A 16,768-nucleotide genomic window follows, 5' to 3' on the forward strand; every position below is an offset into this window, starting at 1 on the left:
TCTTTCTCACATGGCTGCTAAAGGGTCTATAAAACAACGCTTGTCCTAAACACATGCAAACTGAAACATTCTGCATTAACTTTTCCTCAACCATGGGGTCCTTCCCTACTGGAGCGCACCCAAGACCTCTGTTTTATCTAATCACACCTTCACCTCCCACTCACTGCCCACTGCCAAATCTATATAAGGGCTTCCAAAACCCCCCTCCGGACTACAGCCCTGATGATGGCAACTGCAACGTTCACAAAAACAGAACATCTTCAACATTCAATGAAAATTATTTCTGAAAGCCAGACTTCTACATCTAACATTACTGTTGGCACAGGAATAATTTTAGGTAAACACATCTCAGACATTGTAGCCACACATGAAAATGTAGTTAAGTGGAATGGCAGATTAACTTCTGAAAAGTTTCAGAAAGCTAAAGTAAAAGCAATAACACTAACCCACGTTCAGGAATTTGTTAGAGACAAAAGCTCTAACTCACATCAAGAACTAGGTGTTTTATGCAGACTGTGGACATCCTATTTACAACTCACTGCCCACATCCCCAACATCTTACACCACAAGAACAATACAGTAGACAGAAACTCCTCAACCTATTAACAGTAAACAAACATGATAATTCCACCACTTTTATGCCAGTAAACTTACATTAGAACTAAAATAAACACACTTTGAAGCAGCACAGATATGTCATCTTTTGAAGAGAAAGTCCTATTTACTGTCCACATTCCCAACTTTTTAAATAACAACAGCATTACAGTATACAGAAACTCCTTAACCATTTAACAGAAAACAAACTTGAGAATTCCACCACTTCTATGCCAGTAAAAACATATTAGAATTAAAATAAATGCACTTCCAAGCAGCACAGATATGTTATATTTTGAAGAGCACTGTCTTCTGGGACATAACACTGTGTAGTCTGTTGAAAGTCAACCAATGTTTTGGAGGAACACATCATCTTCATCTTTAGGGCCAAAGAATAAGTCAAGCAAGAAACTAGTATCAAAGCAGGTTGTAAGTGGAACCACCTACTTTCATGCTGCTTTCTTGCTCTGCTTATTCTTTGACCCTGTAAATGTAAGTAATATGTTCCTCTGAAAAATCAGTTGACTTTCGACTGACTACACAGTGTTATATCCCAGAAGATAGTACCCTTCATAACCACCAGTCTGAGAACCTCAAATCCTACATTCATATTATTTTTTGTCTGGAGCTGTCACAAGAGGTTGCTAACCAATGGAACATCCTAACCAAACTAGGTATGCCCCTCATCCAGTTTTGCCTTTCAGTTTCAAGCAACTGATTCTTTAGGTAAAGATACAAACGATCCTGTACTTAGCACCACAAAATAAAGGCATATAATATGAAGGCAAAGCTATGAGCATACACATTCTGGATTTTGGCAACAGATGGAGATGAATGGTCAGTGTCACACTCCTCTTTATCCCATGGTAAGAGCTCCTAGTACCACTGGACAAAAGCCTGGGTGGACTCCAGCACTATTCTCGATAAGAAAAGAACAAATTCTGTTCTTTCTAATAATCGAACCCAGGTCTTCCTATCCACAGCCAGTCACTTTACTGACAGATGTACCAGCTCATGATTCTTCCAGCAGCTAAGCAGCAATAAAATATATGACAACATAAATGCCGCTTAGTCTATGATGACTGATACAAAGCTTTCATATCAATACCTGATATAAAAGTAAAAGTATACATCAAAGTTATGCCTGCGGATGACATACATTTATAGGGTCATATGTATTTTTGGAGAGAAGTTTGAACACTTGCTAAAATGAGTGATATGAAACGTTCCTCAACCAACAAGCAGCCTTATAGTAAGTGATGAGATGAAAAAAATCTTTGTAGAAATGTCTTCAAGAACTTGACTATGAACATGTTCAAAGTTGATAACTGTCAGACTGTAGGTAAAATTTCAGGAAGATGATATACAGTGGCTCCTGAAACAATGACAGATGAATCAAACATGAATACATGAACCCAACCACTCAGGTGATCCCTCTCAACCAGAGCATGTTGGTAATAAGCTGTCTGCTCACTCGCTAAAAGTGAGGTGACTCTAGAGCCTATGTTCAAAATGCATCATCAGGATAATATGATTAAAATAAACAGCTGTTCTCTCCAAACTACGTGCTGCAATATTAAACCTGGGTTTTCAGAAAAAAGTAAAAAAATATAGAAGTTCTTTTGAAAAGGAACACAGTTTTTTCATTCAAGTCTCCTTTGGGGCTGCAAGACATCCAGTGGGAAGTGAGCTCTAGCACTAAAAAACAAAGCCCACTGCAGACCGACTATGGAGATCCCCAACACATAGGTTTACAACACGAAACCCTAGAGCTATGAGTACAGTATTAAAAGTGCATTCTTCTTTCAACCAATGGCACACTTCTTAAAAATATGTCATCATTCAGTTTCTGCACATCTGCACCCTTAAGGTGCAACACAACATACATCCACACACAAAATATTCATCAGTACATCACACACTTAGTTCAAAGGTAGACAAATTATTACATGGCTCAGCATGTTTCTGTTATCAAAAAAGAGTGGTCAATTACTTTTTGCAACAAAGTACATAATATTTCCAGAGGCCCTATTTCAAAAGAAATGAAGCTCACACGTTACACTTCACTATTTTAAAAAAACTCCCATCATGTAAAAAACACATATAATGGAAAAAATGTGGCTTATCATAATAATATCAATGATCTGTTTCTGAAAAACAGCAATACAAAATTCGCTTTTATCAAATTTTGTCAGTTTTATAAAAATGCCATCACTAGAAACAACTTATCTGTTAACTCTTATCAGTAAATGTTTTTCACTGTGGTGTATATATCTCTGTATATAATACAATCACTATGGTGCTGCATGAGATTACAGTAAAACAGTGTGCTAACAGAGCACAGAACATGCTGATCATGGGCAGTGCTGTTCTGTCAACAGTGATTTCCCTGTCAGCATCTTCATGAAAAGGGCTTATTTATGTTGAACAGCTTATTGAAACCCATATTCTGTATTCCTTGAAAACTGGATAGTATGACTGGATTCTGAGTACATGAAGTGCAGCACCTAGCTATGACAAAGGTACACATTTTCAAGTAATGTCACTCCTAATTTTCCAATAGAGACAAAATTAATTTTCTTTTTAACAGATTTCAGTACCAAATGTCACACTCATGTATGTAGCATGCCTACTTCATATTTGAGAGGTTCTGCATTAAATCTTGGTCCAGAGATGGACTATTCTGATGTTTACATGGTTTTCCTCAACACCCTTCAGCAAATATCAATATAATATTTCAAATTAGGCCACATTCTTTACATATCATTATTGCTATATAGTCTTTGCTACTGACAGCATGTTAAATAAACTCTGAATAAGGAAATAAATAAATTTCAGTAAGGTCTTGCATGGCAATTTTCATTCAATCTCAAAACTGAGTTCAATAACTGAAACAAGCAGTCAAGCAGTCATGCATCTGATTTAAAAGTGAACTGAGACCGCTCTACGCATCTGGAAATGTCAACAGTGTGTCACAAACGAATTTTCACAGCAGTGCATTGTGTAGTGGGAACACTGACAGATTTACGGGGCTGAAAATTCAGTTAACTTACAACTTTTACTATATACTATATACAAAATTTCACTGGAATCAAGTAAATGGTTTAGTGAAATAAGTAATGACGCCATGTAGTCCAGTAGAAGTTCACCAGTGTTTCAGAGGATCAGACTGCCTCTATCTTCAGCATCAAAGCATAAGCCACGCAACTAACAGCAAGAAGCAGACTGCAGTATGATGGAGACACTACCTTCCTTCAGAATGTCAATAAATACACTGGACTACACGGTGTCACATTCCCACAAGATCAAATTTCACTGTAACCATAATGACAACTGAAATAAAAATGAGAAAAAGTGGAATATTCTTGTTTATCTGTTAATGGACTAACATGACTAAAAATCTAATTGCTTCCCATGTTTCAGTGTATATATCCATACCAAATGTAATAATTTGTCTGCAGCCAAAAGTGGGTCATATTATATAAACATAAGAGAGGACAGGCTAAAGACAGCAGGCACAACAGAACATTTTTTGCAATTCATCTAAATAATGGTCTTACAAATGGGAGAAACCTCTGAATAAGATTATCATTGTAAATTATATGAGGTAATCCTTCTAATCACGCAGAGAAATAATCCACATCACTCTTCCTAACATTCAATAACTTACACTAAAACTGTGTTAACTGGGGAGAATATATAATTTGTACAACTAGGAATGGAAACACAAAGACATAATATGTTCAGTAGTGCCAAGTGACTATGATTACCTGTCCCTGTCCTCACTGACAGTTGCACAATAAGACTTCTCATACAAATTACAGATATATTTGGAATGATAAAAAGTCCTGTGATGTGCTGACTGCTACTCTTCCACAGCTGCTTATCTTTAGCAGGTTGGCTTGGATGATAAAAGAGATTTTTTTTTTTAGTTCAACTTTCATCGTACTGCATTCACTATCATACCTTGCTCTGTCATACATTAGAAAAGTAAATACTACCAACTGTTTAAATTACTTTTCCAGTTTCAAAACATTCATTTCCGCTAAACTGTACAACAAAGTATCAGTACTCTGATGGAATTGGCTGATACTGAAGAACAGGAGGCTTCAGTGTGGAAAAGCCCAGTCATGTATTGCATAACCCCACTGTTCAAGCTATAATTAGATTGATTATCACTGACCCTGCTTTTAAACTTGTGAGGTTTATACAATTTCAAGTGTTCAGTTCTCTGAAGGTTAGAGTCCAATCATTTGGAGATGAACAGACCCTCAGCAGGCTTGGGACCTGAAGTTACTTTAAAAATTTCACTTCTCATGGTGACAACTGGTGACAAGTACTACATTCACGGAATTCAGAAATGGAATTATTTACCTGTTTATCTCCAATTAAGACAAAGTTTTCCACAAATTCTTAAGAGGCATTAAGCTCTAAGAAAATTTATTCTTAATTTAATTAAAAATTATTGGTCACAGATATGCAGGCAGACAAGGAATGTGTCATGTCCATCGGACATGTTGAAATACTAACAAATTTTTTCACATAAATCTGCAGACAATTATGCCCACTAGTGAGTGAGATACCTTTTGAAAGTGACCTGTTCTTTACAGCAGAAAACAAGTGAACTAAATCAGACACATTTTATTGTGCAGGGAAGAACCAGGTTTCACTCTGAGCACAGATCCAAACGTGATCAGTTAAAAATGTTAGTTTCTGGTTTAGAGATACAAATTTTATGCTGTTTTATAAGTCCATGTAATTTCTTTTAATCAGTAATACCTTTATGTCATATACCGTCAGAAAATTGCCACCACAGTATTAGAGGTGTTGCTATAACCTTGCAACAGTTTTATGTTTGCAATAGCCAAGCTGTCACATTTCTGCTATGCAGTATTTACACTGTGAACACCTGTCCTGTGATAACGATAACTGCTGTCTGAGTTGCATGTGAAAGGAGGTTTCACTTCTATCTCTCTATGATTGGTCCCCAACATTCATCCATGTAGACTCTGTGAACCATACTGAACACAGACAATAATAAAACATAAATATCATAATGCATGATATCTCTTCAGCACTCTGCTGAAATAAGTGCATGGTGGTAACATGTTACAACCAATGGTCAGAAAGGAAATGCTAAAGTCAGTTCCAATCTGAACCCTGATTATCACATGATCCTTGACAACACTGAAGAATGTTCAATATTTGCCAAAAGGTTTCGTGGGAATGTGCAGCACAGAGACAGGATCACATGGCATATGTTGAGTAGTTTCTTGTTGACTAGCCTGCATCTAAGGTGGGCCGCTATCACCTGCACAAACCAAACCAAGGTAATGAATGCAGTCTGCATGTGACTGTTATAAGCAAAACTGTGTCATGCTCTACGGTAGTATACGTCCGTCTACAGCCATGCATTATTTCTGAAAGTTATAAAACAGATAAACATTTTGGCACTACAAAGATGATACAAATATTAATTCTTGGTAGGACACACTCTCTGCTGTTGGTTCGCTTACATTATATATGCCAGAAATAAAAGGAAAGCACAAATTCAAATGAATATAAGAAGAAAAGTATCATCCCTGAATTTTAATGGACTAACTCAAGAAACCTACATGAAAAAGAAACACTGTCTTGGGAAGATCTGAACTAGGAACCTTCGTAACACAAGTTAGATACACAATCCTTTCTACCATTCACTGACATCAAATGCAAACAAAATTAACCCATGTTTCAATATGGCATTCACCAAAGTTTAAAAATGATAGCATGTAAGCACATAAATTCCTTTGTTGAGTGGTTCCTAAAGCTCATAAACTCTTCTCTAAGCAAATATCAAGTTCTTGCAAGTTGTATGCAGCTTCAGCCAGGTCATAATTTGGTTCAGACTGTCTAGTTTATTGTCACTAAATGGGGAAACCTTTCAAAGTGAACTCATATGGCTGCAAACAACCTACAACCAAACATTCCTGCACTAAGTAAGCAACATCACGCAGTTCACAAAGGCACCAACAATGGAAAAGCATGGGGCAGAAAGAACGAAGCAGTTCACTCAGAAATGAAATGTGGGGTACAACATTTAAGATTATGGCTTGAAGACTGACATGAATAGCAATAAGAATATCTGATGACTAGCATAAGTAGTTCTAAATGTGTCTCTAAGGAAACAAGTAACAGAAGCAAATAAATCACACTGTTTAGGCAGCAAATACAAAAATTCATAACAATCCCAAATGTGACATAATTTAACCTGGTACAAAAATATGTCTTCTCTAAAAGTTGCAAATCTAAAACAAACAAATATTTTAATTTCATATTAATATAAAGGATTTGCTCAATGCATTGCCAGGAAACAGCTCTGTAAACACAATCCAACACACAACAATAGAGGAAGCTGTGTTTTCTGTAGGTCCAACCGACGCACGAATAGAATGGCTGGACAGCAATTACATGATATGTGTTTACTGTAGGTCCATGTTTGTCCTGCAGCCATGTGAGTAAGAGTGGAAGAATTTGTTCAAGGCAGTTACGAGTTACGAGTGGTAGCGGCAGCAGAAGTACGCAAATAGCAAGCAAGCAGTAAGCTTGAGGAGTACAGAGGAGTACAAGTAGTCAGCCTGTGAAGATTTAACATGTGATCTGAAGACTTTATGTGTGCTACAGTGCAGCAATATTCAGAGTGTGTAATTCAGAGAGACCCTATAGTTCCAAACTCAAACAAACTCCGTGATTTTAGTCTGCAAGCAAACTATACTAACCGAGCAACTGCCGCTTGTCGGCGCAGTTTAGTGCCAACTTTTGCGGATAGAGGGTGTCGCATGGTCAGTGCAACAAATCCCCACAGCCGTTCATTTCGGTTTTCTAGACCGGAGCCACTGTTTCCTTGAAATAGCTCCTCAGTTATCATCACGAAGCTGAGTGGACCCCGTTCCAGATCCACTACTTTTCTGAAAAAATCTGGTAGTGCTGGGAATCGAACCTGAACCTCTGGATCTGTAGCCAGGAATGCTGACCACTAGACCCTTATAGTTCCTGTGTTATAAATCTGTGAAGACTAGTGCAGATGCACTGAAGAGATTAGCATCAAATGCTTTGTAGTGTGAGTAACAGTGCTATAATTATTTATACTTACGACCTGTACGTTGTTAATAAATCCAATTACCAATCTGAACCTTGTCTTTAGTCACTGAGACATGTGATATTAACATAAGCAGTGGAAACAGACCTTAGTGGAGAGAAGGAATATTCAATTTCATCGGGTTAAGAGAATACTTAATAGAAATTGTAGTTCAGAAGGATTTAATGGATACAAAGTTATGGGAGGATAGAAGAACGTTGCACTGCTTTTATACAATCAAAGATGAAAATAAAAAAGAGAAAAAAAAAGGTGATCACCTGCGAAGGTCACTTCTTGTCCTTTGTGAAGTCTTGAAGTCATCACGAACCCTGCCAGAACGAGAATGGAGTTTACGGAAGATCTGTGCAAGATTATGTTGGGGAAACAAAGTTTCCAGCACACCCTCCAGCAAGACATATAACAGGCGGCGGTTCAGCATAGGATGTTGAAATAGTTCAAACACGCATAAGAGTCCTCGTCTCGTGGTTTCGCTCCCTATTATGTGCTTCAATTCATCTACAAATATATTCAGAGAAACAATGTAGACTAAATTATGCAGAGTACATAAGTTAGCCAGGGGCCACAAAGACAACAAATATTACACCCAAACTATAAACTCTGAAGATAGGACATTGTATTGAGAGATAACTGAAACAATTTGACACTCACCAGACAGGCTGGAAAGCAGGGCCACTTTAGCAGCAACTCGAGTCCGCATACGGATCGCTTCATCTCGGGGTAGACGAGGCTCTGCCTTGTAGCCATTTGGCCAGAAGGATTGTCTGTGCATAATACAGTCATCATATGACTCATGTCTGTACTGAATGTTACAAAGCAGCAAACAACACAGCCTTCTTATATTCACATCTCAGCCTGACACAAGCATTGTGTTCTGTGGTTTAAATGAATACCTCCAGGTGAGTGGTATGATAGTGTATCACATGTGTACATGGCATTCCCTAATTAATATGTTTACCTCTGTCCCCCCAAGTGACTACTCACTCAGTCACTAACAAAGCTGAGCCCTTTTTGAGAAGTGGCCAGTCACACAGCTACTCAAGAACTTCCCAGGATTTTTAAGGAACCCAAAAGTTTATTAGTGTTCACATGAACCCTCCACTGGTCCCTATCCTGAGCCACATTAATCCAATCCATACCATCACATCCTATCTCTCTAAGATCCATTTTAATACTTTCCACCCACATATGCCTTGGCCTTCCCAGTGGTCTCTTTCCATTTGGCTTTCCCACCAATATCCTATGTGCATTCTTCTTCTCCCCCACTCATGCTACCTGACCTTCCCATCTCACAGACTTGGTTATTCTAATTATACTTGGTGATGAGTACAGGTTATGAAGCTCCTCATTATGCAGTTTACTCCAACCTCCTGTCACTTCATCCCTCTTCAGTCCAAATATTCTCCTCAACACCCTGTTCTCAAACACCCTTAGTCTATGTTCCTCCCTTAATGTCGGAGACCAAGTTTCACACCCATACAGAACCACAAGCAAAATGATAGTTTTGCATATTCTAATTTTTAAGTTTTTTGAAAGCAGACGAGAAAAGAAAAGGTTCTGGACTGAATGGTAGCAAGCATTACCCGAGTTCAATCTTCTCTTAATTTCCCCCTGACTCAAATTTTGATTTGTTGCTGTTGTTCACAAATATTTAAACTGTGCCACATTTTCAAAGTATCTGTTAGCCATCTTCATGTCATGATTTTGCCCTACATTCTGGTGATGAGACAGCAACATATACTTAGTTTTCTCTGGGTTTACTTGTAGGCCAACCTCCATACTAAAGTAAATTAAAGTTTCTGTGTTGTTTTTATGGTATTTACATTATCTGCCAGTAGATTCATATCACCAGCATAAAAGAGCAGCTGAAGTGTCCCATTTGGTTTTCCTGGACCTTCCTAATGACATATTCTAAAGCAAAGCTGAAAAGCAGTGACGANCATTTACATTATCTGCCAGTAGATTCATATCACCAGCATAAAACAGCAGCTGAAGTGTCCCATTTAATTTCGGTCCCATTTGGTTTTCCTGGCCCTTCCTAATGACATATTCTAAAGCAAAGCTGAAAAGCAGTGACGATAAAGCATCTCCTTGTTTTAGACCATTCTGGATAGGAAAATTATCAGGCAAATGTTTACCTATATGGACTTTATTATACATTTCATTTAAACAAACTTTAATCAGCCTAACTAGTTTCATACGATCTAGAAAACCGAGATTAACAGCCGTGGGGATCTGTTGTGCTGACTACGCAACACCCTCTATCTGCAAAAGTTGGCACTAACTTTACTGACAAGTGGCGGTCGCTTGGTCAGTATAGTACACTTGCAGACTACACGCCACGGAGTTTGTTTTTTTTAACTAGTTTCATAGGTACACCAAACTCTTTGAGAACATTGTACAATACTTCCCTCCTAACTTAATTATACAATGGGAAGTCATAATGTTTCAATTATCACCACGAGAAAATCATTATTCCACAATATCATTCTATATAAGAGATAGAACATTTCCTGAGCTTGCCGAACAGTCGAATTTTCCTGTACCAAGTGGACAGAGGGAGCCACCAGAAGGGGCAAAAGCGAAATGTTGATGTCGGTTGAGAAAGTGGAGGCTTGCGCTGTGATACGGTTCCTGTATTTGCAAGGGATGTCTGCCATGGAGATCCATGACCAGATGACCACTGTGTATCAAGAAGGTGTACCACCATATGACACAGCGGTCAGGTGGAAGAGGCACTTTCATTGTGGACAGACAGACCTCCAAGATGAACCCCAAAGTGGAAGACCATCTCTCGCTGAGGAACTGGGAATTCTGGCACAGGTAGAAGCTTTGATCCTAACTGATAGGCATATAACTATTGAAGCTATTGTTCATGAGGTCCACATTAGCCATGGGTCGGTTTTCAACATCATCCATGATGAGTTACTCATGACCAGGGCCTGGATTTTGATGACATGTCATCTTTTTTCTTTATGTAGTAAACGTTGCTTTTAAGTACTAAAGCCCCAATTATGAACCTCTGGTTATAAAAATGTGAATTTTGAATTTTATTGTGCATTTTTTGGTCATATTTTGTATGTTTTAAGTTTTAGGTCATTTTTACAAGTCTTTATGTCATTTTTTCACGTTTTACATCAATTTTGGTTATCTTTCATGTTTTTTTAATAATTGACATTCATTGATCAAACTAAAGATATTTGATTCATGAGGTAGAAATCTATGTTCTTCAAGTAAATTTTGTTTTGTATCTCTAGCCTCTGTCGCTAAATATAATAGATTTTTTGTGAGAGGGCACATTATTTTTCTTTCTAAGCCGCCAGAGATGCCGTTACTATCCCGCACCGCTTTCTAAGCCACCGCTATGTCATAAACTCGTAAAACTGATGCCTCAGAAATGCAGAGGGGTGTCATAAAATCAAGAAATTGGAAACTAAACGAAATGTTGTGATATTCACATTGTTGTTATAATGAGACACTACATCTAGGAAGATATAATATTCTATGTCACACGTCTCTGTAAAGGCTATCGCCCCACAGGTGCAGAGGGTCAATTACTTCAAACAAAATCTCGATATCATAAAAACATATATTTTAAAATGCAAGGAGACGCTGGTTTATTTCAAAGGACAACAATGAAGAAAATATTTTTTTCAATATGCAAATAAGAACATTTAGAAATTACTTTTTAGGCCTTCTTTTTAATTTCTAGGTCGTTTTTTAAATATTTTTGGTCATTTTATAGATCATATTTCAGATATTTTCAGGTCATCAAAATCCAGGCCCTGCTCATGACAAAGGTCGCTGCACGTTGGGTGCCACGATTGGTGACACCAGTTCAAAAACAGCAACGGATGGATGTGGCAAAGATATTTTTGCAGTTGTGTCAAGACAAAAAGGCGGAATTTTTCGACCACCTGATCACAACGGATGAATGTTGAGTCTATCATTATGACCCTGAAACAAAGGAAATGAGCAAGCAGTGGAAACGTGCAGACTCGTCACCACTAAAGAAGGCTAAATCCCAGCCGCCATCAGGAAAGGTGATGTAGAGCATGTTCTGGGATCGGTGGGGTGTCATGATGACCAAATACATGCAAAAGGGCGTCACCATCACTGGTGAATAGTACCAGAACCTTCTGAAAAAATTACAGGAGCAAATCAAGAAAAAGTGACACAAAATGCTGGGAGACAATGCACCAGCTCATGCTACGACGACACTTGCTGCCAGTTTAGGCTATGAAATTCTCCCCATCCACCATATTCACCAGACCTGCCATCGAGTGACTTCTTCCTCTTTCCATGGCTAAAGAAGCCACTTCATGGTAAGCAATTCAAAGACAATGATGATGTCATTTCTGCAGTGGACTTCCTAAACAATCCAAATGAGACCTTCTATGATCCAAGTATCCAGCAGCTAATGCATCGTCGGGAAAATGTGTGGTGTATAGTCTAGTAAAAACAACACCACACACTATGGAGGAAGAACACACAAACCAGGAGCATATGGCAGTCAAAAACTGAAAGTAAACCATGAACGTGAGGGGCAAGCTGCCGAGAAAAACACCTCCATACATTTACGAAAATGATGACACCCCGGGTGAGGTGAAATAATATGCAACAGAAGTTTTAATGAATTTTATCTCGTTTTACTTAAGAAGACTACAATGTGTGATTTTAACATGAATTAAAACAGTGTAGCAGTTTTAACACAGTTTTAGTAAAATATCTGTAACATAAAAACACCTGAAGATGGCCATTTGAGGCCGAAACCTGTAGTATTAAAGTGTAGAATGTAAAAAATGTTGCAATGTTGACGGAAGATAAACAATGGATGCTAATTTGAACAATCACAATGGGATGCTGAAATACAGAATGCTTAACAAATTTCAGACATGCTTTTGCGGGTAAAAAAGGTGCATAAGTTAAGTGAATATAGTACTTGTCTCACTGGGAATTGTTTAGAAGGAAGCTAACACCACAGGAAAATCTTGCTCATTCAAACGATGTAGCCAATCTTCTACCACATCACTGACGAGAACTTACTTGAATGCTCGGAGGTAGTCTGCAACCTGCTCAGGGCTGGTCATTACAGACACATAATCTAATATCCTCCTGTTCACAATGTCACCAAACATGGTGCGTATAATCTGACGCAGGAGCGTCACTATCCGTCGACGAAGCCACTGGTTGCGAGACTTGAGATCAAATACCTCGTCCATAAGAAGCAGCATAATTCGCAGTGGGATGTTGTCATCAGTCTAGAATAGACAGATGATAGTAAGAAATGGTTACAATTTTCTTTGCAACGACACGTGGAATAATTAAGTAGAATATCGTTGACTGTCTAAGATATATGTGGTGGGCAGGGTCAACACCAGAGATATGCAACATAAAACACAACACACGTCGAAGTCACGTGGCACTAGCGTGCTTATCATATTGCTGTTGTGTCTCTCTGGTCTCAACTGTCAATCTCAAACCCACAGTTCTGAAATGAGTTTGTGATATTGTACATTGCACTGTATATTGTGTCACATGTACATCTTTGGTATAAGCCCTGCCTTAAACCAAGCAATGTGCTCTGTTCCTGGCTTTGGGTGACTAGTGTCATTACATGGGCAGATTTTATATATTTTGTGTCCTTTATTACTTTATCAATCAGGATTGAACACAGGCACTTTTGAATATTAATTCAGTGGGCTCACCCAGTTGTCAACAAATGTCAAATGCTCCCATCTGAATACAGAAAGCAGTAAAACTGTAAATCAAAAAGTACATACATGTATGTGTGCTTTAACTTACTTTGGTACATAATTTCTCCTAGTACAGACTTCCAATGGGAGCTGGGAAAGCTCAGTCTGTAGTGATTAGGCTATGGGTTGGATGAGAGGGGGCTCTATTCCTGATAAGGCCAGAACTTTTCTCTTAACCACCACTTCGAAACCAGCTCTTGGGCTCACCCAGCATCATTTTTAATAGGTATTACAGGCTCTTTTTTTTTGGGGGGGGGGGTATGACAGCGATTACATGTCTCTGGCTAGTGCTGAGGTTAAGACTGAGTGGAGTTTTACCACCATTCCCCCATAAATCTTCATGGTTTGGTGCTTAGTTGAGTATAAGCACAACTTTACCATTTACAGACTTCAAACACCTAAGCACTGTTAAACATAAATCAAAATTTTAGGAAGAGTATTGGTCCATTAGCATGGCTTCATTAAGTACTCACATCAACATGAAGTGATGCTCCAACCTTCATGGACTCATAAAAACAAGGTGCACGGATTGTCTTCCCCTGGAATACCTTGCTTATGCCATCCATTACACCATCCACTGTACTCATGAGATTGTCAGGCATGGTGCGTACTGCCTGCCCAACAGTTCGCATTGAACTCTTCAGAGGGTTCACTAGTGTGTCCAGCTACAGAAACATGGCACATGCATCAGTAGGCAGTTACACAATGCTGATTCAAATGATTATGAATGGGTCAGTAGGGTTGTACGAGATAGCAGTCATGGCCAGTTTTATGCATTATCCAATGGTTTGCATGCACAAATTCTGAAAAGTCATAGAAACTCAGTCATGATGACCTGGGTTAAAAATACGCACTTCCCACACGTCAAAAGCAAGCTAACCTCCTTGGTAATGAGCATGCATGCTGGCACAAACTCCATCATTGAAATTTCACAACATTTGAAACACACCATTTTTGCTAAAATTTTAGCCAAAAATTGCATTTCTAGTGACAACAATGACTTTGTAAAATATTATGCTATTTACTGAAATGCTTCATTAATATGACCTCGGCTGCTGACTTCCAAATATGGAGGCCCAGGTTTGGCAACAAACTTGGGGGTGGGGAAGACACCACTGAGCAAACACATTACTATGTTACTGCTCATGCAGACAACAATCACGAATGTAGGTTATGGAGACTCCACAGAGATGACTGAAATTTTGGAAATCAGACAGTAGGATAACAAACGAGGGAAAAACAAGACAGGGGATGGAAGGAGGAGGGAAAGAAGGGCTGAAGATGAACATAATGAGGGAGGGATGGAGGCACTGGAGGGGGCAAAAAGAGAAAATGAATAGATAAAGAGAGAAAGGAGGAAGGAATGAATAAAAGACAGAAGATGGTAGAAGAGACAGAAAGCTATCAAGTGTGCAACTGTTTCTGGCTAAACTACACTGCATGTGAGAAATGCTAGTGTGGTCTGAAGCTTGGTATAAGATGGTGAACAGTATCTCATACTGATAGTATCATATATGTCTGAGGCAGTTACCGTGCGAGCTATCTGTCCTCCAGTTACACCTTTGTCATAGTCCCCCTGCTCAAGGAATGCCAACAGCATTCTCTGCAACTGTGGGTGTGTATCTATGACCCCATGCTGCAGCAGAATCTGCATGTAATCATTTAGCATCTTCATTCTCTTCTCCAGCACGGTGCGTTCCATATTGTGAAAAGTCTTCTTACCAGGAAATGTCAGCTTCCCAAGATCACCATACTAAAACACAGTGTGTCATATTGTGCTAAACCTGCTATTTTCATCTTCGGGATGATGTTCTGTGTGTGTGTGTGTGTGTGTGCGTGTGCGCGTACACTCGTTGTTACTTAAAGGTAAAGCTATCCCTGTAACAGGACATGAAGGCCCAAAGGGTTGTGAGATGTCAAGGCTCCCACATTTTCTCTGGATAGTTGCCTCACAGATGGCAGTGAGGTTGTCAGCCTTACATGCTGGCTGACCTTTACTCCCAGGAACATTCCTGGTATTCATTTCTGTTAGAGGCTGAGTCAATCCTTGGGCCATAGTGCGGCTGGAAGGATTAGGTCAATCGAAAAAAATCCACCTCATCGCGACTCAAACCCACAACCTTCCAGCTTGTAGCATAGCGCCTCAACCAACTACACTACCGAGCCTTGATACTTATTAGCAGTCATATGATTCCGTTTCAACTAATACAGTTATGCTACGCTGAGTGAAACTTGATGGCATGATAAATGATAAATTAGGAGGGATGTGGAAGGAAACATCCATGACCTATTTTAAAACATTACTTAAAAGAGTCCTGAGAATAGCCTTCAGTATCTTTCACAACAAATTAATACAAGCTACTGAACAGTGAGAGAAACTTACCAATCTAACTTCTCGACATATCCTTACAAGATAAATTTATCCCAACATTTAAGTGACTTAGGGAAACACAGACTTTTTGTGTTTTGCAATGGCCTGTCAGACTTTTTAAAGAATGAGGCAGACATTTTAAATAAGATACAGTTTTCTCATGAAGCCCATTCTTATTTAGATGGTTATCTGAACAAATAGAATGTTCATTACTGGGTTTTACAAAATCAACACACTGTTACTGTTACCTTACATCCTCAACAAGTTACAGCATAGTGTCCTCTTTCCAGTAATGACACATTCGGACTTGCATCTATCAAAGACATAGTCAGTTCTCAGATTTACTTTAATGTTTTGCAGAATGACTCTGTCACTTTCCCATTGGTCATGGTGTTGATATGGGTAAGGCCTGGTTCCAGCAAGAAGGAACCAGGCTTCAGAGGTGGTACTGTGTTGGATTTTTTTAAAGGAAACATTTGGAAACAACAGTGCTTTCAAACAGACTTCCTCATGAAGAGTTCCATCTTCTGCGATATAATGAAGTGTAGTCTGCTGAAAGTCAACTGACATTTCAGGGGGACACATTGCCTCCATCTTCAGGGTCAAGGAATAAGCCACTGTTTTCTTGCTTGGCTCATTTTTTGACCCTGAAGATGGAGGCAACATGTTCTTCCAAAATATCAGTTCACTTTCAATGCACTACACTTTCAAAGAACATAGAACTCTTCATCACCACTGCTGTGAGAACCTCAAATCCTACACATGTCCAAGGCAGAAGTTTTGAGTGGCCACTTGTTTCATCAGATTTAAATCCATGTGACCTTTTCCTATGGGGATATCTCACAGATGGAATGTTCAACACTAACCCTTGAAAAATAATGATACAAACACAAAATGATGACTTAAACAAAA

The 16,768-nt window shown here is 38.8% G+C and overlaps 1 protein-coding gene across 2 annotated transcripts in view; it reads right to left on the reverse strand.

Annotated features, from left to right (window-relative positions):
* Positions 1-1,138: 1,138 nt before the first annotated feature.
* The window catches only part of LOC111867743 (sorting nexin-13), a 52,576-nt gene continuing 36,946 nt past the window's right edge, over positions 1,139-16,768 (reverse strand). The window contains exons 16-21 of one of the 2 annotated variants that reach the window (XM_023857862.2): positions 15,017-15,238; positions 13,959-14,150; positions 12,776-12,990; positions 8,381-8,493; positions 7,990-8,227; positions 1,139-5,905 (exon numbers count right to left, since the gene is read on the reverse strand). In XM_023857862.2, coding sequence (XP_023713630.1) covers positions 5,902-5,905; positions 7,990-8,227; positions 8,381-8,493; positions 12,776-12,990; positions 13,959-14,150; positions 15,017-15,238 — 984 coding nt within the window. In that variant the 3' untranslated portion in view covers positions 1,139-5,901. The remainder of the gene's footprint in view (positions 5,906-7,989; positions 8,228-8,380; positions 8,494-12,775; positions 12,991-13,958; positions 14,151-15,016; positions 15,239-16,768) is intronic. The other variant, XM_033752797.1, reaches the window with a different exon arrangement.

This window comes from Cryptotermes secundus, unplaced genomic scaffold (assembly GCF_002891405.2).
Source record: "Cryptotermes secundus unplaced genomic scaffold, Csec_1.0 scaffold80, whole genome shotgun sequence".
NCBI classification, from domain to species: Eukaryota; Metazoa; Arthropoda; class Insecta; order Blattodea; family Kalotermitidae; genus Cryptotermes; species Cryptotermes secundus.